Source organism: Salmo salar, chromosome 04 (genome assembly GCF_965601325.2).
Source record: "Salmo salar chromosome 04, fSalSal1, whole genome shotgun sequence".
Classification (NCBI taxonomy): Eukaryota; Metazoa; Chordata; class Actinopteri; order Salmoniformes; family Salmonidae; genus Salmo; species Salmo salar.
Window position 1 is genome coordinate 51526981 of NC_138294.1, and position 21262 is coordinate 51548242.

The window sequence follows — 21262 nt, forward strand, 5'->3', positions numbered from 1 at the left end:
AGGTGTCTGGTTAGACTGTAAACTCTCCTTCCAGACTCACATAAAACATCTCCAATCCAAAGTTAAATCTAGAATTGGCTTCCTATTTCGCAACAAAGCATCCTTCACTCATGCTGCCAAACATACCCTCGTAAAACTGACCATCTTACCGAAGCTCGACTTTGGCGATGTCATTTACAAAATAGCCTCCAACACCCTACTCAACAAATTGGATGCAGTCTATCACAGTGCCATCCGTTTTGTCACCAAAGCCCCATATACTACCCACCACTGCAACCTGTACGCTCTCGTTGGCTGGCCCTTGCTTCATACTCGTCGCCAAACCCACTGGCTCCAGGTCATTTACAAGACCCTGCTAGGTAAAGTCCCGCCTTATCTCTGCTCGCTGGTCACCATAGCTGCACCCACCCGTAGCACGCGTTCCAGCAGGTATATCTCACTTGTCACCCCCAAAGCCAATTCCTCCTTTGGCCGCCTCTCCTTCCAGTTCTCTGCTGCCCATGACTGGAACGAACTACAAAAATCTCTGAAACTGGAAACACTTATCTCCCTCACTAGCTTTAAGCACCAATTGTCAGAGCAGCTCACAGATCACTGCACCTGTACATAGCCCATCTATAAATAGCCAAAACAACTACCTCTTCCCCTACTGTATTTATTTATTTATTTTACTTTATTTATTTTACTTCTACTTTGCACACTCATCTACTGTCAAATCTACCATTCCAGTGTTTTAATTGCTATATTGTATTTACTTCGCCACCATGGCCTATTTATTGCCTTTACCTTCCTTATCTCACCTCATTTGCTCACATTGTATATAGACTAATTTTTCTACTGTATTATTGACTGTATGTTTGTTTTACTCAATGTGTAACTCTGTGTTGTTATATGTGTCGAACTGCTTTGCTTTATCTTGGCCAGGTTGCAGTTGTAAATGAGAACTTGTTCTCAACTTGCCTACCTGGTTAAATAAAGGTGAAATAAAATAAATACAAAATAAATAAAAGTCACTTAAGAACAAATTCCTTTTTACAATGACGGCCTACAGGGGAACAGTGGGTTAACTGCCTTGTTCTGGGGCAGAACAACAGATTTTTTACCTTGTCAGCTCGGGGATTCAATCCAGCAACCTTTTGGTTACTGGTGAAATGCTCTAACCAGTAGGCTACATTATGCCGACTCTTTCCCTATTTTCTGTCCTATAACCTCAATTTGACAACTGCTTAGTCTTGTAGAAGATGAATGACAAAACAAGAACATGTGATCTACTTTCTCGGTCTTCCATCCTCCCACTTTCACTACCCCACCCTCTACCTCCCCCATTCCCCCCATCCACTATCACTCTGGATACTCTTCTCCTTGTACCCCTCCATCTCTCTCTGGGGTAAAGGAAGGATGAGGTCATTATTTAAAGGGGGAAAGGTAGTGTAGATCAGTTTTGGACAGGTGGGAATCAATCAAAACTTCAGGGTCAAAGGCTGAGGAAGTCCAAGAAGACAAACAACCACTTAAGCCTGGACACATACTTCCCATTGAATTATCCCTCTGTAACCAGTCCCCTCCTGAGACAAATAGTGTTGAAAACTGTTCTCCTCTCAAAACACGAAAGGATCAGTGTCAATACATCCAATGACATTCTGTGAGTTTGCCTTCAAATCCCCTTCCAGAGCAGAGGATCAAATGTGCTAACTAACCTCAGAGGATGTGGTGTCGAGAAGAGGAGAAGAGGCCTCCCTCCGACCACATCACAGTGTAGAAGTCAGAAGGTTGCCTACACAAACACCCAGATTCTCCCAGGGAGAGCAGAGACTATAGTGCCAGGCCAGCTGCCTAAACAAAAGCTGCAGAGCGTGGCTAATGTGATAAATATGAAGTAGAGGTCGACTAGGACAGCTGACCGCACATGCGTGTGGCCAACATAACAGCAGGTGCAGCACACATTGCAGAGTGCAGAGTTTATGATTTCTACGGTACATTTCACAGGTCCGCCTGACCATCCAATGCCTCTCCAAGACTAATGTAACCACAGCAACAGATAGTACAAGTGGACACAAAGAGAAACACAAATATTATATTGGTTGTCATAGAGAAAGGAGAAATAAGCCAGAGGGATCAGACAATGGCAAATATTGAAAATGATTGTTTTGCTACTCAAAGCTCCAGCTTTAAATTGGTTCCGAGCCAGACCAAAGAAGACTGAACCCAAACACTAACTAAAACTGTCACTGATATTCATGAAGGAATAAATCATATTAAGTGCTATCTCCATAGATACGAACAGCAACAAACACTGCATAATTAGTACTTTGTAGTTAGTGTATAATTGCATAATGGCATAGTTAGTTCTGTATAATTAATTAGTCATAAGTGATTGATGTTTTGTTTCTCTTTCATATGAAAATATCTGTGGGGTCACCTTCGTCGTGAAGAGTAGCTTCTACAGAACTGATTTCTTTGTGTTTTCACACAGAAGAACCATGCTTCTGTCCAAAACACTCCATCTTTCCAACAGCTTGTTCTTTGTGTAGCTACCAGTCTAACATACAGTACACCTGCAGGTGCTGCTAAACATATGCCTGACTAGCTATGTGTTCCTGACAAGGACATCTGGAATCCCCCCTATACAAGGCATGTATTGCTGTCAGGCAGCTTTCAGTAAATAAGAAGCACAACCACAAAAAATCTAGGACAGTGTCTTTCCCTATAAGCTCATTATAATCACAAGAACTCCATAGAAATTAGCTCCTCAATCACTGAGGACATTAAGGGCATTTGGGAGTCAATTAAGCTTATGTAGTTATGTCTTTCATGGGGTTGATGGATGGTATTTTAAGTATACATTACAACAATATTTCAGTATTATACAGTACAATTTTACATTGGTATTCCTCATGATTATGCACATAGAGTGCATAATCACTGATGGCTGTTATAAGTGGTCTTTGTTAACGTTGGTGGTGTTAACCAGTCAATTTAGATTCCAGTTTGTCTAAACTCCATTCCTGGGTGTCTGGCACTAACACTATCTTCCCTTTCTCTCTTTCATATTTCTCATCTTCAAACATTTTCTATTTCACCTCCCCCTCTTCCCTTTCTCCCCATTATCTGTAACAACCCGTCTACCAACTCTCCCATTTTCCACCACTCTCTGCCTCTCTCTCTCTCCATTCGTCAGCCCCACTCAGCGCAGAGCGCAGCACTCTAGTCACTCAGGGTCATTCACACAATGAGAATGTGAAATATGACAGACGGCCTTCATATTCTCTATCTTACAGCACGTCTGGAACTGCTGATGCACAAACTATACTGCTCTTCTCTTTCTTTCCTCTCTCTGTGTTTCTCTTCTCTGCAAATTGACAAACTGAATGCCACTGTGATGTTCCTCTCAATCGTGATGCCTGTTGGCTAAACACATGGAACCCATGTGTTAGATGTGTTTGATATTATTCCACTCATTCCGCTCCAGCCACACCACGAGCTTGTCCTCCACAATTAAGGTCTGTCTGGAAAGGCTGTGTGCTATAAAAAGCTGCTTCCACAGCACATCCTCAGCTGTAGGGTTACAACACATCATGCGCATCAACAGTCTCTGGTACCTCAAAGGCACTACGTCAAGGTCTTTACAGTTAATCAGTGGAATGAGGGGTTTGTGATCCCTCTGCAGTGTGAATGCATCTAGGCCATTCAGATATCTGGTAAACTTGTCACATGTTCAGACTGTGCTTTCTCAGCATCTGTGAGAGTCCTGGAGCACTAAGCTACTGGCTTTTACTGTCCATCATGTTTCTGTAGTAGGACCCCGCCAAACCCAGAACTACTGGCGTCTGCACGGACTATGGTAGGCTTTGTCATATCATAGAATGCCGGTGCAGGTGACTCTGTAACGATTTGCTTTACGTTCCTAAAGGTCTCCTCCTGCACTGCACTCCGTGTCCATGAAGCATCACTCTTGAGCAGGTCGTTGATTGGTTTGGTGACATCAGCTAGACCCAGTAGGTATCTGCCTAGGTAGTGAATCATACCCAGTATACTCCTCAGATCAGTCACATTGCTTGGCAGTTCCAGCTGGGTGATGGCCTGGATCTTTTTTTTATTTTAATTATTATTATTTTACCCCTTTTTTTCTCCCCAATTTCATGGTATTCAATTGGTAGTTACAGTCTTGTCTCATCGCTGCAACTCCCGTACGGACTCGGGAGAGGCGAAGGTCGAGAGCCATGCATCCTCCGAAACACAACCCAACCTAGCCACACTGCTTCTTGACACAATGCACATCCAACCCAGAAGCCAGCAGCACCAATGTGTCGGAGGAAACGCCATACACCTGGCGACCTGGTCAGCGTGCACTGCGCCCGGCATACCACAGGAGTCACTAGTGCGCGATGAGACAAGGATATCCCTGCCGGCCAAACCCTCCCTAACCCGGACGACGCTGGGCCAATTGTGCGCCGCCCCATGGGCCTCCCGGTCGCGGCCGGCTGCGACAGAGCCTGGGCTCAAACCCAGAATCTCTGGTGGCACAGAGCCACTGCGCCACCCGGGAGGCCCTGCTAGCCTGGATCTTGGCCAGCTTCCTACAGTTGCAACATTTTGCATTCCTAGTAGCAAATCATTCCTCTGTAGCATTTGCCTTACCACATCTGAAGCATTTGCATCCTGTCATTCAAATTGTGTAATTTTGCTTTGGCCCGTTTGCTTTGTCCATGCCCGTTTTTGTGTCTCTATTTGTTATTGTGCGACGTGTGTTTGTATGCTACTTCACTGAGCTGTGCACCGTTAGCATTAGTCCCTTGTTCGCTAATATGCCCTTTTACTTGCTCTGACTGCCTCACAAGTTCTACTGATTTGTCGATTGTCAACTCAGGCAATAGCTGAAGCTTCTCTGACAACTCATTATCTAATATAGCTATGACCAACCTGCCCCGGATATTTTAGTTCTTGCCAGTATCGAAAGCGCATGTATCAGCTAGGTTTACACAAGCTTTTTGGCGCGCTAATGAAAGCGGGAACTTTCATGAATAATGTTCACTTTGGGCACAAAATTATTGTCCAGATTACCCATAACGGTCTAATAATCATTCTTATTCTCCTCCATGGAAAACATGAATCAATCAATCAAATTATTTTATCAAGCCCTTTTTACATCAGCCGATGTCACAAAGTGCTATACAGAAACCCAGCCTAAAACCCCAAACAGCAAGCAATGCAGATGTAAAAGCACAGTGGCTAGGGAAAACTCCCTAGAAAGGCAGGAACCTAGGAAGAAACCTAGAGAGGAACCAGGCTCTGAGGGTTGGCCAGTCCTCTTCTGGCTATGACGGGTGGAGATTATAACAGTACATGGCCAAGATGTTCAAACGTTCATAGATAGTAATAATCACAGTGGTTGTAGAGGGTGCAACAGGTCAGCACCTCAGGTGTAAATGTCAGTTGGCTTTTCATAGCCGATCATTCAGAGTTAGAGACAGCAGGTGCGGTAGAGAGAGAGAGAGTCGAAAACAGGAGTCATCAGGCCAGGTAGTCCTGAGGCATGGTCCTAGGGCTCAGGTCCTCCGAGAGAAGAGAGAAAGAGAGAGAAAGAGAGAGAGAGAGAGCGAGAGAGCAGGTCTTCCTTCCCCAGCTAATAGAGCAGAGTACAAACCTATACCTCTCCATCCTCTTCGTTTAGCTTAGTTGATATCCTGTAACAATTAAATCATTGGCTCCATTCTGGGCAGTGTTCTGGGTGACTGAAGTCAAAGTTTTCTGGAGGTGGAAACTTAGCCATTGTTGCTGATCTTCTCACACTATGTAATGTTATGCTTTATATGAAGAATCCAGAGGTGAATATAACCTTGGTTGACTTGAATGAAACAGTAAGCATAGCTAGGTAGCTAGCGACATAACACCGGAGACTGTTTTCACTGGACTTGTTACTTGACAAGTGCACAGGGACCGACTCGTCCAATCACCTTTTATGGTGACATGAGTACACTTGCGCCCCGCACTATAATAAAATAGTTCCAATACAACACTGTCGACATGGTAGGCAAGGAGGCACAAATGTATAGGCTGTTGTTGGGTTCATCTTTCTTCCATGGTCCTCCATGTAACACCTACCAGCCTTGAAAGAGGAGCGCCATATTTTGCCATTTTGTTTGTTCAATGTAGCCCATCGAATATGTATAATATAGTCAATAACAGATCTGAATGATGTGTTTTTCAGATAATACTGTTGTCAAGATAGCAGCCTGGCTGTGCCTGATCACATCTGAATTCCTTTCACTGGATAGTTGTGTTAAAATGGTGAACAAGGGAGTGAAATATGGTCATGACCCTTACATTCAAGCTGTGATCTTTAGCAAATTCCAATCTGTTCTGTGCAGCCTGAAAGTGCAGTTTGTCACTCTCCTAGGTCACAGGAGAGAAGGCTCTGGAATGGAGAGAAACTCAATCAATTTGCTTATTTGCTCTATGACGGTACCTCCCTTGAGAGTGAACCTTTACAATAATATACCAAGGGAAACGGAGAAGAGATTGAATTATGTTGCCTTTGGAAGGAGCATTAGAGGTTCCGTGGCCGCCGCTGAACTGGCGTCCAGTGAATTTATAGTCCCGACCAGCTGAAGGGAACAGAATCTGCTACCTGGGACTGTTTGGTCCCAGTCATGATGCTCAATTTCCATAATTCTTGGAGTTAAATATTAGAACACATTAGCTTCATTTCCAAATGGCCAGTGGCTCCTTTCGCCTAGTTTCCACAGATTTACGGAAAATACAGTTGCCTGTAATAATCAAAATCCTAGTTGCACAGGAGTTTGGTTTGTGCTGACTCTTGACAATTTTGAACATTTGGGCCATGAACGAGCATTTTAACATGCTCCATCATGATTTGGATCATGGTTTACCATGCAGTTTTATGATAATAATGGTGTCTCATGATACCCCCTGTTTACTTCACCTACTAATTTTCTTTCTGTAAGGTGATGAACTGGAAACAAATGTGGCTGAGTTAAAGCAGTACTGCATGGAAGAGTGGGCCAAATTTCCTCCACAGCGACATGAGAGACTGATCAACAACTACAGGATGCATTTGGTTGCAGTCATTGCAGCTAAAGATGGCACAACCAGTAATTGAGTGGAAGGGAGCAATTACTTTTTTACACAGGAGCATTGGATGTTGCATAATGTTGTTTATTAAATAAATTAAATAAGTATGTAATTGTTGTGTTATTTGTTCACTCAGGTTCCCTTTATCTAATATTACGTTTTGGTTGAAAATCTCATAAAATTCGGTATCAAAAATTTGCAAATGTTTGAGAAAGTTATAAAGGGGCAAACACTTTTTCACAGCACTGCATACATAAACTCAAAAAAAGAAACATCCTCTCACTGTGAACTGCGTTTATTTTCAGCAAACTTAACATGTGTAAATATTTGTATGAACATAACATTCAACAACTGAGACATAAACTGAACAAGTTCCACAGACATGTGACTAACTGAAATGGAATAATGTGTCCCTGAACAAAGGGGGGTCAAAATCAAAAGTAACAGCCAGTATCTGGTGTGGCCACCAGCTGCATTAAGAACTGCAGTGCATCTCCTCCTCATGGACTGCACCAGATTTGCCCATTCTTGCTATGAGATGTTACCCCACTCTTCCACCAAGGCACCTGCAAGTTCCCAGACATTTCTGGGGGGAATGGCCCTAGCCCTGCCTTCCTCTTGCAGGAACTGCTGACACACTCCAGCCACATGAGGTCTAGCATTGTCTTGCATTAGGAGGAACCCAGGGCCAACCGCACCAGCATATGGTCTCACAAGGGGTCTGAGGATCTCATCTCGGTACCTAATGGCAGTCAGGCTACCTCTGGCGAGCACATGGAGGGCTGTGCGGCCCCCCAAAGAAATGCCACCCCACACCATGACTGACCCACCGCCAAACCGATCATGCTGGAGGATGTTGCAGGCAGCAGAACGTTCTCCACGGCGTCTCCAGACTCTGTCACGTCTGTCACGTGCTCAGTGTGAACCTGCTTTCATCTGTGAAGAGCACAGGGCACCAGTGGCGAATTTGCCAATCTTGGTGTTCTCTGGCAAATGCCAAACGTCCTGCACGGTGTTGGGCTGTAAGCACAACCCCCACCTGTGGACATCGGGCCCTCATACCACCCTCATGGAGTCTGTTTCTGACCGTTTGAGCAGACACATGCACATTTGTGGCCTGCTGGAGGTCATTTTGCAGGGCTCTGGCAGTGCTTCTCCTGCTCCTCCTTGCACAAAGGCGGAGGTAGCGGTCCTGCTGCTGGGTTGTTGCCCTCCTACGGCCTCCTCCACGTCTCCTGTGGTACTGGCCTGTCTCCTGGTAGCGCCACTATGCTACCACTAGAGTGAAAGCACCGCCAGCATTCAAAAGTGACCAAAACATCAGCCAGGAAGCATAGGAACTGAGAAGTGGTCTGTGGTTACCACCTGCAGAACCACTCCTTTATTGGGGGTGTCTAGCTAATTGCCGATAATTTCCACCTGTTGTCTATTCCATTTGCACAACAGCATGTGAAATTTATTGTCAATCAGTGTTGCTTCCTAAGTGGACAGTTTGATTTCACAGAAGTGTGATTGACTTGGAGTTACATTGTGTTGTTTAAGTGTTCCCTTTATTTTTTTGAGCAGTGTATATTGCAATTTTTAAGAGTATACAATAACATTCAAGGCTGAAATGGAATTCTTATAGAAAGAGAGATTCAGAGAGAGAGGGAGAGAGAAAGATTCTTGCAGTACCTGTATAGCCTAGAGAGTTGTCATCTTCATGTTCAGACGAGGGTGTGGGGGTGGCATCTTCATTGGCCCTATCCCGTGTGTCTGTATCTGCAGAGAAAAACACAAAGGATTGATTAGACCATAAGAAACCGCCTCCCTCTCTCACAATCTAACACTTTGACCTGTTACTATTAGGTTAAAAAAATCTGTTGGTCTGCCCCTGAGTTAGGCAGTTAACACACTATTCCCTGGGCGCCGAAGACGTGGATGTTGATTAAGGCAGCCCCCCCGCACCTCTCTGATTCAGAGGGGTTGGGTTAAATGAGGAAGACACATTTCAGTTGAAGGCATTCAGTTGTACAACTGACTAGGTATCCACCTTTCCCTTATTGACACAGCAGAGATCATTCCTCAGATTGTGCCCATGCTGCCCTCCATCATTCGCTTAAAACTGAGGAAGAAAATAAACCCGAAAAAGACTAACAGGGTCTGTGACTGAGCCCGAAGCCCATAGAAAAATAGAAAACGGAGATAGAAAGAAGGGAAGAGAAAGAGAAGTGAAAACAGACTGTGTAAAACATAAGCCTTTCCATCAGACATCTCAGTCCAATCTCCCACCACTGGGCAAACACACAGCTGTTGACCTTTCATAATGTCACAATGTTTGAGGACGTCTTGCTGTGAGAAAGATATCATCACCTGCAACTTGATAGCCTGTCTATTAGGTACACCCATCAAGTAACGGGTCGGACCCACCTTTGCCTCCAAAACAGCCGGAATTCTTCAGGGCATTCTACAAGATGTCAGAAAAGTTCCATGCTGACGCAATGACGCAGTGTTGGTCCATGCTGACGCAATGGCATCACGCAGTTGCTGCAGATTAGACGGCGGTACATTCATATTGCGAACAGCCTGTTCCATCTCATCCCAAAGACGCTGTATTGGGTAGAGGTCTGGGGACTGACCAGGCCACTCAAGTAAAGTGAATTCACTCCAAGCAATGTTTTTCCAATCCTCAATTGTTGCTGATCGCATGCCCACAGGCTTCTTGTTTTTAGCTGATAGGAGTGGAACACGGTGTGGTCTCCTGCTGCAATAGCCCTTCCATGACAAGGACCAACAAGTTGTGCATTCCAAGATGCTGTTCTGCACACCACTGTTGTACTGCACCGTTTGTGGCCCACCTGTTAGCTTGCACGATTCTTGCCATTCTCCTTCAATCTCTCTCATTAACGCGCTGTTTTCGCCCACAGGACTGCCGCTGACTGGATGTTTTTACTGTTGCGCGTGAAAAGCCCGGCACACCTGGCACCGACAATCATACCATGCTCAAAGTCGCGTAGGTCACTCCTTTTGCCCATTCTAATGTTCAATCGAACAGTAACTGAATGCCTCAATGCCTGTCTGCCTGCTTTATATAGCAAGCCACTGCCACGTGACTCAATAAACTGGTGAGTGTATACAGCAGTAATGTCATCATAATGGGGTTTCAACAGAACAGCCGTACCTGACAGCATCCAGTTCAATCCAATCCTCAAAACTCTATTTTCATTCAAATCAAGTCAAATTGTATTTGTCACGTACACAGTTTACAGCAGGTATAAAAGGTGCAGAGAAATGCTTGTGTGCTAGCTCCCTCAACGTTAAAGTACAATAATCAATAAGAAGAAGTCAAATAGAAAACGTATTTAAAAGCAGCAGTAACAGAAGGGGGACTACTAATAGCCTGATATGTACACAATATGATTTACAGTATAGAGTATGCATGTTCTCTGTCAAGTAGGATTGTATTTACAAATATAAAATGTTAGAGTGTCAATATATATTACAATCAAATCAATTGTATTTGTCACATGCACCGAATACAATGTCATCTTGGTAAGCAACTACAGTGTCTATTTGGCCTTATGTTTTAGGTTATTTGTCCTGCTGAAAGGGGAATTTGTCTCCCAGTGTCTGTTGGAAAGCACACTGAACCAGGTCTTTCTCTAGGATTTTGCCTGTGCTTAGCTCTATTCTGTTTCTTTTTATATACAAAAAACTCCCTTGCCGATGACAAGCATACCCATAACATGATGCAGCCACCACCATGCTTGAAAATATGAAGAGTGGTACTCTACAAAGCTTTGTATTCAGGACATAAAGCTAATTTCTTTGCCATATTTAGTGCAGTTTTACTTTAGTGCCTTATTGCTAACATGATGCATGTTTTGGAATATTTTTTATTCTGTACAGACTTCGTTCTATTCACTCTGTCATTTAGGTTAGTATTGTGGAGTAACTACAATGTTGTTGATCCATCCTCAGTTTTCTCCTATCACAGCCATTAAACTCTGTAACTGTTTTAAAGTCACCATTGGCCTCATGGTGAAATCCTTGAGCGGTTTCCTTCCTCTCCGGCAACTGAGTTAGGAAGAACGCCTGTATCTTTGTAGTGACTGGGTCTATTGATACACCATCCAAAGTGTAATTAATGACTTCACCATTCTCAAAGAGATATTCAATATCCTATTTCTTTACCCATCTAGCAAAAGGTTCCCTTCTTTGCGAGGCATTGGAAAACCCAGATTTTTGTGTTTGATTCTGTGTTTGAAATTCACTGCTCGACTGTGGGACCTTACATAAAATTGTATGTGTGTGGTACAGAGATGACGTAGTCATTCAAAAATCATGTTAAACACTTTTTTTGCACACAAAGTGAGTCCATGCAACGTATTATCTGACTTGCGATAACAAAGGGGTTGAATACTTATTGACTCAAGACATATTATATTTTTTATTTGTTTTTTTCTTAAAACATCATTTTACTTTATTGCATGTAGGCCAGTGACACAAAATCTAAATGTAATACTTTCTTTATTCAGGCTGTAAAACTACTAAATGTAGAAAAAGTCAAGGGGTGTGAATACTTTCTAAATGCACTGTGTGTGTGTGTGTGTGTGTGTGTGTGTGTGTGTGTGTGTGTGTGTGTGTGTGTGTGTGTGTGTGTGTGTGTGTGTGTGTGTGTGTGTGTGTGTGTGTGTGTGTGTGTGTGTGTGTGTGTGTGTGTGTGTGTGTGTGTGAGAAAGAGAGAGTGTGAGTCTGTGTGCATGTGCTTGTGTGTGCGTTTATGGGTGGTTGTGTGTGTGCTTGTGTGTAACGGCTGGATGCGTGGAGAGTCAGTTCAAAAAGTCTTCAGGTGCAGCTAGTCTCTAGGTTGCAAATAGTCTCTAAGGTGCAGGTCTGCTCAGGGAGACAGCTAAGGTTAGCTCTTCAGCAGACTGATGGCCTGGTTGCAGAAGCTGTCTCAAACCTGACGCGCTGACACCGCTTGCCAGATGGTTACAGAGCGTTGTTATTGGATTCCCTCATGTTTTCTCCTCTGATTGGACTTCGAGGTGGTGTGTAATTCTGAGGAATACTGACCTGAGGGTACTGAAGGAATATGTTGGCCCATGATTTCCTAGAACCGGATCCAAGTTCCTCTATTTCCCCTTGCTGTTTATATTGGGTCTTTTACGTCATACTGTCACAAAGGAGAAATTGACGGATTTCTCAGCAATGTAACCAGTGAGTGGCATGGAAATAATCTGACCAAACGGATCAAACTGGTGCAGATTGAGTGCATGACGTATGGCTAGCCCGACACAACCTCTCATAATGTGGACAATATCCTCCACAACATTCAATTAGGCCTACACGTTCTCATGAGCCGTTTTTATTGGGCAAGATCCTCTGAAGGTTTGCAGGAAATCCATGACATAGAAATGTCTGAGAGCACCAATAGCTGACAAGGATGAAGACCTCAATGAAAGTCAGTCTTCCACACTGTACCATTAGTCTTTATCAAATCAAAGCTTCATTTATAGAGCACATTTCCACAATGTGCTTCACATGAAAAAAGAATTAAAACAATGAAAATAAACATTTCTATATTTACTACACAACATAAGATGAAAAACTAAAGAATGACACAAACTGAACAACTAAAAAGCACCCTGAGGAAAAGCAAAGCTTAAAATATGTTTTAAGACATTTTAAATATGTCCACAGTTTCGACCCCCCTCAGGTTCTCTGGCAGGCTATTCCAGAGCCTGGGAGCATAATAACTAAAGGCTGCCTCTCCATGCCTCTTGGTCCTAGGCTTTGGGATTGTTAAAAGGCCAGTGCCAGAGGACCTGAGGGACCTACTGGATACACAACTTAAAAGCATATCTGATATGTATTGGGCTGCACAATCGTGGATTAAAAGCCAATAGAAGAATATAAAACAAATATTCTAAAACGCACAGGCAGTCAGTGCAAAGACCTTAAAACTGGTGTAATGTGTGCTCTCTGTCTGGTCTTGGTCAGTAGCCGTGCTGCAGCATTCTGTATGTTTTGCAGTTGACCAATGGCTTTCTTGGGTAGACCAGACAGGAGAGCATTACAGCAGTCAAGCCTGCTTGTATTAAAAGCATGGATGAGTCTCTCTGTATCAGCCTGAGAGCGAAATGGCTACAACTTGGCAATGTTCCTATGGTGGTAAAAAGCTATTTTGGTCACATTCCTAATGTGTGATTCGAAATCGAGTTCAGAATCTAAAATAACACCTAGGTTTTTTACCTGGTGTTTTATCTTTATTGCCCATGACTTAAAATGTATGGCCAGATTCTCTCTCTGTGCTTTGACTCCAACAATAAGTTCTGTGTTCTTGTCTTGATTTAGCTCAAGGAAATTGAGCCACGCATATGGACAGAGTTACCCTTCAATACTTTTATTTGAACATTATTTGTCCAGATAAGTGGATTGAGGACACATTTGTATTAGATCAAGTCGTTTTTAAAGGATGACTGATCCCATCTGGCTGTGAATGTAGTTGGCACCTTACCTTCCCCTAGACCAGCACCAAGACAGTAATCAGCACCAAGCATTACTCCTCTGATAGAAGACAATGGAGAGGTTTCTGTTATATGGTGAAGATAGAGCTGACACCAATCCTTTTCACCTGCTTCCTGATTTGGAGTTCATCTCTGACACACCTGAATCCCATCAGAATGTCAGCACAGATCTGCCAGAGTGGTATCAATCAATAACTGTTATCACTTAGTGTAGTATTAGCGAAATCAGGACCTCACGACTGAGAGTTCACTCTTATATCCATCTATTGCTTATCTGAGTTCTTAGTGTTATCCTTGACTCGTTATCCGAGCGCTCTGCCCAGATCACAAGCCCAATACTTAAAGGGATGACATGGGCTGAGGTTTTTCAAACAGAAGTGTGTGCCTAGTTTTGCAAATATACTGTAACTGAATAATTGAAGTAATTGCCACCATCTCTCTTTATCAGCCCTGAAAGCCAAGGTGTGACTATATCTGTTCATTCCAAGCTAAGCCTATGTCCCAGCAGTGCAGGAAAGGTTCTCTGTCAGGTCCAGTTTCTCATACTAACCTCCCCATCAACACTAGAAAAGCCAAAACAAAAGGAATGCAGAAAAATGGAGAGGAAAGTGGGGAAGGAAATTCCCAATATCAATTAGATCAGGAGTAAGGTGAAGAAAAGTGATTATTTTTAACATATTCTCTCCATTCTTCCACACTACTGTTATAGAGAGATCATCTTAATAAAGCAGAGACACGGGTTCACACAATAACAACTCTCAGGAGTTTGAGGTTAGAACTGAATCCCTGTTTTCCTTTAATCCTAAACCTAATCCTAAACCTAATCCTAAACCATGCTATAGATTGGCCCACGTCACCTCACCTTATTGCCCTCTGTTTTGCAAGCTCTCTCCTATCTCCACGAGAGCACAACATGACTTCACTCGTCTCTCTCCACACTAAGAAAATGATAATTATAAGGTGCATGACAATGATGACTACATCTTAGTTGCAACACATAATTCACCTTAAATCCCCTGTCATTTGATAATTGTTTACTGGATAGAATGCAGCTTCCAGGAGGAAAGTCATAACTGTGAAATGCTATAAATCTTGAAAAAGGAGCAGTGTGATCGATCTCAATATCTCAATGTGGAAGTCACCACAGGAATATGATCTCATCATAGCATCTATCTGTAAAACCAAACACTTTAGGTCTTTCAGAAGCACTATAGAAATGGGAAATACATTCTCAGGGAGACTCAATAGAGCAGTATACTAGTAGAATTGTCTCCCTGTTGCATAGACAAACTGTCTCCCTGAGAATGTATTTCCCATTTCTATAGTGCTTCTGAAAGACCAGGAAGTCCATGCTACCAGTATACTGCTCTATTGAGACAGAGGGAGGATGGGCTGGGTGACTTTAAGGTGAACCTGGAGATTTACAGTGTGTGAGGTGGTGCTTTCTCCTCAACATTCCCATGGCAACCACCAGCTGAAAAAAAACAGTCCATCTGTAAAATGGGCTGGGATTGCTTCTGAACACAGGTAGACTGCTGATTGAGAACTAGGTACAGTAAAACACACAGACCATACCAAGAAGAAAGAAGCTGTGTTTTGGTAAAAGCTATGTTTTTCAGTTTGCTTTAGTGGTTGTCTTATAGCTGTGTGGTGCTGCATGGAAAGGGGCTCTGATGTGAGGATGTTCGATGTTGACCATCGACCATACAGTTTTGGTTGGAAACCACACAACTCTCCTTACTTCTGAGAATTCTACGACAAAGGCTTTATTAGCCCACAGTACAGTAGATCCGGCATGATTCCCATGAATGTACTGGTTCACCCACAGCCATACCCCTTCCCCAGGTTCAGACACACACATTTCAATTACAGAAATGCTTACACAGTCAAAAATGAACATACATACCTTCTATAGGCCTACTGCACAGTGCATACATACACAACTGTACCTGTAGGCTACTCACTCACAGGCTAAAATCATACTAATGAATTATGTTATAACTGAAGCTTAAACCCCTGCTGCCCCTACAGTCTAACATCAAGAACTACATCAATAATAACTTACTGAAAAAGACTGAGTACCTCTGCAGCAGTAGTGTAAAGTAACTAAGTAAAAATACTTTGAAGTACCGGTACTACTTTTTGGGTATGTGTACTTCACTTTATTCTTTATATTTTTTACAACTTTTACTTTTACTCCACTACATTCCTAAAGAAAATATAAACTTTTTGCTCCCATACTTTTTCCCTGACACCCAAAAGTACTCATTACATTAAGAATGCAGGAAAATGTTCCAATTCACTTATCAAGAGAACATCTCTGGTCATCCCTACTGCCTCTGATCTGTAGGACTAACTAAACACAAATGTTTTGTTTGTAAATTATGTCTGAGTGTTGGAGTGTGCCCCTGGCTATTCGTAAATAAAATACAAAAAATAAAATTGTGCTGTCTGGTTTGCTTAAAATAAAGAATTTTAAATGATTTATAGCATTTACTTTTACTTTTGATACTTAAGTATATTTTAGAAATTACATTGACTTATAATACTTAAGTATGTTTAAAACCAAATACTTTTAGATTTTTACTCCAGTAGTATTTTTCTGGGTGCTTTTCACTTTTACTTGAGTCCTTCCTCTTTTACTCAAATATGATCATTGGGTATTTTTCCCACCACTGCTAGAGAGAACCACATTACTGCTTTTACCTGGCACAGGTCAGCTACCATTCACTGTGTTATACTGTAATGGTGAGTATTACACTCAATGTTCAGTTTATAACACGTAGATTGATAGAGGAAGGATTTTATGAAGCATGGTGATGTTCAAAAACAAGCCACAAGAGGGTGCTGCCACTCCATCCTATTGCATGTCGTGCAGGAACAAGAGGCAACAAAGCCAAGTCTATTTTGTGTCCATCTTATACTGTCAAGTTTTGACCATGTAGTAATGTTTTGTTTGACTAGATACAGTATACAGTAAGTACAATTTAAGTGTTATCTGAGTTTATGAGAGTGCTGGAAAGTTAATCATGTATTAATATTTGCATCGATAAGGTGCTAGGTGGGATACCAGTAAGATATCTGTCCAAAAGCAAAACAATGTATGCAATCAGTAGAGATGATGCATTCACAACACAGTACAGAACACCACCTGCAACAAAGTAACTCCAGTCCTGGCTCACACAAACAGACGGACAGACGGACAGAGAGACAGACTACCAGGAGACTTTTTAAATGTGGGTCAAAATCAACAGCCAAATGGCAAATTTCTAAACCCCTTTAATGAAGAACAGGCGAGTGAAGCCAGCTGGTGGGGACCCATATAAATTAAGGATCTCATTGGATTTCAGCTCAGCCCTAAGAGAGGGATCGCTGGAGGGGCACACACACAGGGGGTGAGGAGGACATGGTATGGGGGGCAGTTCCATGTGTACACCAGACTGATGGGCTGCATTAGAAGAGGGGGGCACATCGCCATGACGACAGGCGACGACAGAGAACGGCAAGTTGCACAGATGGCTGGTCGCTCACACGGGTCCCAGTGCACAAGAGCAAACAGCCGACTGGCGAACGAATACACTTAAAGTGTCAATCATAGTCTGGAGCCAGGCCTGGCACTGCTCTAGATCTGTAGAGCAGAACAGTCACTCTACCTTATTCCTCTTCCCTGCCTTCATCCCTCCTTCTCTTCATCCCCCTGCAACATGCACTGATTTCCACCGGGAAACAGGGAGCAACACAGCACACACACATGCATTTGGAATTTACAAATACATACAAACACAGACACTCTATTCTTGTCATTCTCTCGCTTTCTATCTTTCTCTCTTTCTGTCTCACACACACGCACACACACACACACACACACACACACACACACACACACACACACACACACACACACACACACACACACACACACACACACACACACTGTGTGATTTCCGCTTGGGGTCCATCTCTGTATACGAGGGCAATGTGATTCATGAGAATATAAGACTATATTATTCTCTAGATCCCTGCATGCGAATGCAATGATAGGATGTGTGAGAGTCCACAGGGATCCAGCAAGCCTGGGGCAATAAGCCATTCAGGTGACTCATGATCAGGCTCGGGAGTACGATTGAGTTATTCACTCTTGTATCCTGCTCTGCATCATTATCCTGGTATATATCCCTGTGCTTAACCAATAGCATGGCAGCTTTCTCTGTGCTTAAGAGGGCAAAATCAATTAATGGGGATTTATAGCCATGGATACAGGAGATACTGACACCACCAGAGAATAGGTAGGTTCCAATGATGCCTGTTTAGTGGGCTGTAGTGTACAGAGTATGTGTGTGAAGTGAACAAAGGGCCCGTCACTGTGTTTCAGAACCTTGGAGAGCTCCATGTCGACAGGATACTTCCTGTCATTAACCCCTAACCAGTGGTGTAACGTACCTAAGTAAAAATACTTGAAAGTACTACTTAAGTTGTTTCATGTGGTATCTGTACTTTACTATTTATAATTTTGACAACTTTTACTTTTACTTTACTACATTCCCAAAGAAAATATTGTACTTTTTACTCAATCCGTTTTCCCTGACACCCAAAAGTACTTGTTACATTTTGAATCCGTAACAGGACAGGAAAATTGTCAAATTCACACACTTATCAAGGGAACATCCCTGGTCATCCCTACTGCCTCTGATCTGGCAGACTCACTAAACACAAATGTTTAATTTGTAAATTATTTCTGACTGTTGGAGATTGCCCCTGGCTATCCGTCTGGCTTGCATAATATAAGGAATTTGAAATTATTTTGATACTTCAGTATATTTTAGCAATTACAGTTACTTTTGATACTTAAGTATATTTCAAACCAAATACTTTTCGAAGTCATATTTTACTGGGTGATTTTCACTTTTACTTGAGTCATTTTCTATTAAGGTATCTTTACTTTTAAAAAGTACCCAAGTATGACAATTGGGTACTTTTTCCACCACTGTCCCTTCAGTTGAAACTTGTGCCCCCTCAGTTTTAGTTTTATGTCCCTATATAAAAATAGCAAAAAAGTTAAAATGATTGAGGGACAGGTTGGTTAAAATGATTGAGGGACAGGTTGGCAAAATCTGTATCTCCACTGCTCTATGCCATCACAATGTTCAGGCTATGGAAAGTCACTGGGGCTGTTAGGTATGACTCCTTTGGGTTTCCATAGAAAGTAGTATGCTCATCTGTGGTAGGTTAAGTGAATAATGGGATACGCCGCCTGTAATATTTGAATTCTATTTGTAAGGGCGGAGTCAAGATTACCATTGAAGCTGTGAAAACACATTTTCCACTTTGACAAATGTGTTCAGCCAGCACAGAAGAAGCATACTACACCTGAGGAAAGCTGAATAAATCCAACAGGCTTTTAAGGGGATCTTACAAAAAGATTTTGGGGACAATGGAATGATCAATTACTCAGGAAGTTCCACAGAGCATCAAGGGGGCTGCAACTCTTCTGAAAAGGTAAGAAACAATCTAGCTCGTTGGTTTTTATAAAAATATTGGTGGTATAGCCAGTGGTGTCATTTCAGCAAAAACCTAGGGAATGGAATGACAAAATGTCATCATCTTCGTCGTCTGAAGAGGAGAAATCATCGGACCAATATGCAGCGGGTATATTGCTCATCTTCGTATTTATTGAAGGTAAACACACTTAAACAAAATAACGACGATAACAGTCCAGTAAGGTGCACAGACTAAAGTGGAAACAACCACCCACAAACACAAGTGAAAACGAACACACTAAATATGGCCTCCAATTAGAGACAACAACAACATAGAACAACAACAACATAGAAAGAGAAACCTAGAATAAACATAGAAATAGAAAATATAGAACATACATCAAAACCTCAATACACACAAAACAAACACCCCCTGCCACGCCCTGACCAACCTACAATAACAAATAACCCCTTTTACTGGTCAGGACGTGACAGTTCCCCCCCCCCCCCCCCAAAGGTGCAGACCCCGAATGCACCTGAAACAAAAACTCACAAAACAATAACCCCAAACTAAAGGGAGGAAAGGGAGGGTGGACACCATCAACGACGGTTCTTGTGCTACACCCCCCCCCCCCTTCCCAATCCTCCCCCCTACGGAGGTGGCTCAAGAGCGGGACGCAGACCCTGCTCCACCACTGGCTCACCCCACTTTGGTGGCGCCTCTAGAGCGGGGTCCCTCGCCGCCGACCCCGGACTGGTGACCCTCACAGCGGGCGACTCTGGCGTCGCCGGACAGGCGGGCGGCTCTGGCGGCGCCGGACAGGCGGGCGGCTCTGGCGGCGCCGGACTGGCGGGCGGCTCTGGCGGCGCCGGACTGGCGGGCGGCTCTGGCGGCTCCGGACTGACGGGACTTTCAGTAGGCCTGGCTCTGGGCGCAGGCACAGGACTCACCAGGCTGGGGAGACATGCAGGAGGCCTGGCTCTGGGCGCAGGCACAGGCACAGGATGAACTGGGCTGTGCTGAGGCATGATGGCTGCCGTGCGTAGAGCAGGCGCAGGGTAGCCTGGGCCTAGGAGACGCACTGGTGGCCAAATGTGCTGTGCCGGCACACTTCTCTCTGGCTGGATGCCCACTCTAGAACGGCACTTGCGGGGGACCGGTATCAACCTTACCGGACTGTGCGTGCGGATGGGCGAGACCGTGCGCACTTCCGCATAGCACGGTGCTCTCAACGCCAAACGCTCCCCATAATAAGCACGAGGAGTTGGTTCAGGCCTATTTCCTGACTTACTCCAACTCCCCGTGTGCCCCCCCCCCCACATTTTTTTGGGGGGGGCTGCCTCCTCACCTCCTGAAATGGAGGATATAGTGCCTCATACTTCCGTCGCTCAGCCTTTGCTGCCTCCAGCTCCTCCTTCGGGCGCCGGTACTCCCCTGCCTGCCTCCAGGGTCCCTTACCATCCAATAATTCCTCCCATGTCCACGACTCTAAGTAGCTCTCCTGCTGCTCCCTCCTCCGCTGCTTAGTCCTCTTATGGTGGGTGGTTCTGTCATAATCTTCGTCGTCTGAAGAGGAGAAATCATCGGACCAATACGCAGCGGGTATATTGCTCATCTTCGTATTTATTGAAGGTAAACACACTTAAACAAAATAACGACGATAACAGTCCAGTAAGGTGCACAGATTAAACCGGAAACAACCACCCACAACACAAGTGAAAACGAACACACTAAATATGGCCTCCAATTAGAGACAACAACCACCAGCTGCCTCTAATTGGAGGTCATTGAAAAAACACAACATAGAAAGAGAAACATAGAATAAACATAGAAATAGAAAATATAGAAAATACATCAAAACCCCGATACACACAAAACAAACACCCCCTGCTACGCCCTGACCAACCTATAATAACAAATAACCCCTTTTACTGGTCAGGACATGACACAAAATGACTTGCTTTATTGTATAGGGCACTGTCCATGGTGCTGATAGAGGTTAGAGGAGATTTTGGCACCAACCTATTAGTAGGGCTGGGCGGTCACGAAATTTCATCAGCCGGTGATTGTCAAGCAAATAACTGTCGGTCTCACAGTAATTGACCGTTAATTAACATAAACGCATTTAGCATCTCCTGGCTTCCCTACAATCCACTGATGCAGACCTTTGGAACATCTAC

At 43.6% G+C, this 21262-nt stretch overlaps 1 protein-coding gene across 1 annotated transcript in view; it reads right to left on the bottom strand.

Moving 5' to 3' along the window:
* LOC106603264 (roundabout homolog 1) overlaps positions 1 to 21262 on the bottom strand; it is a 220748-nt gene that overhangs the window by 158524 nt on the left and 40962 nt on the right. Inside the window, exon 3 of the mRNA XM_082974526.1 lies at positions 8767 to 8853. Coding sequence (XP_082830652.1) covers positions 8767 to 8853 — 87 coding nt within the window. The remainder of the gene's footprint in view (positions 1 to 8766; positions 8854 to 21262) is intronic.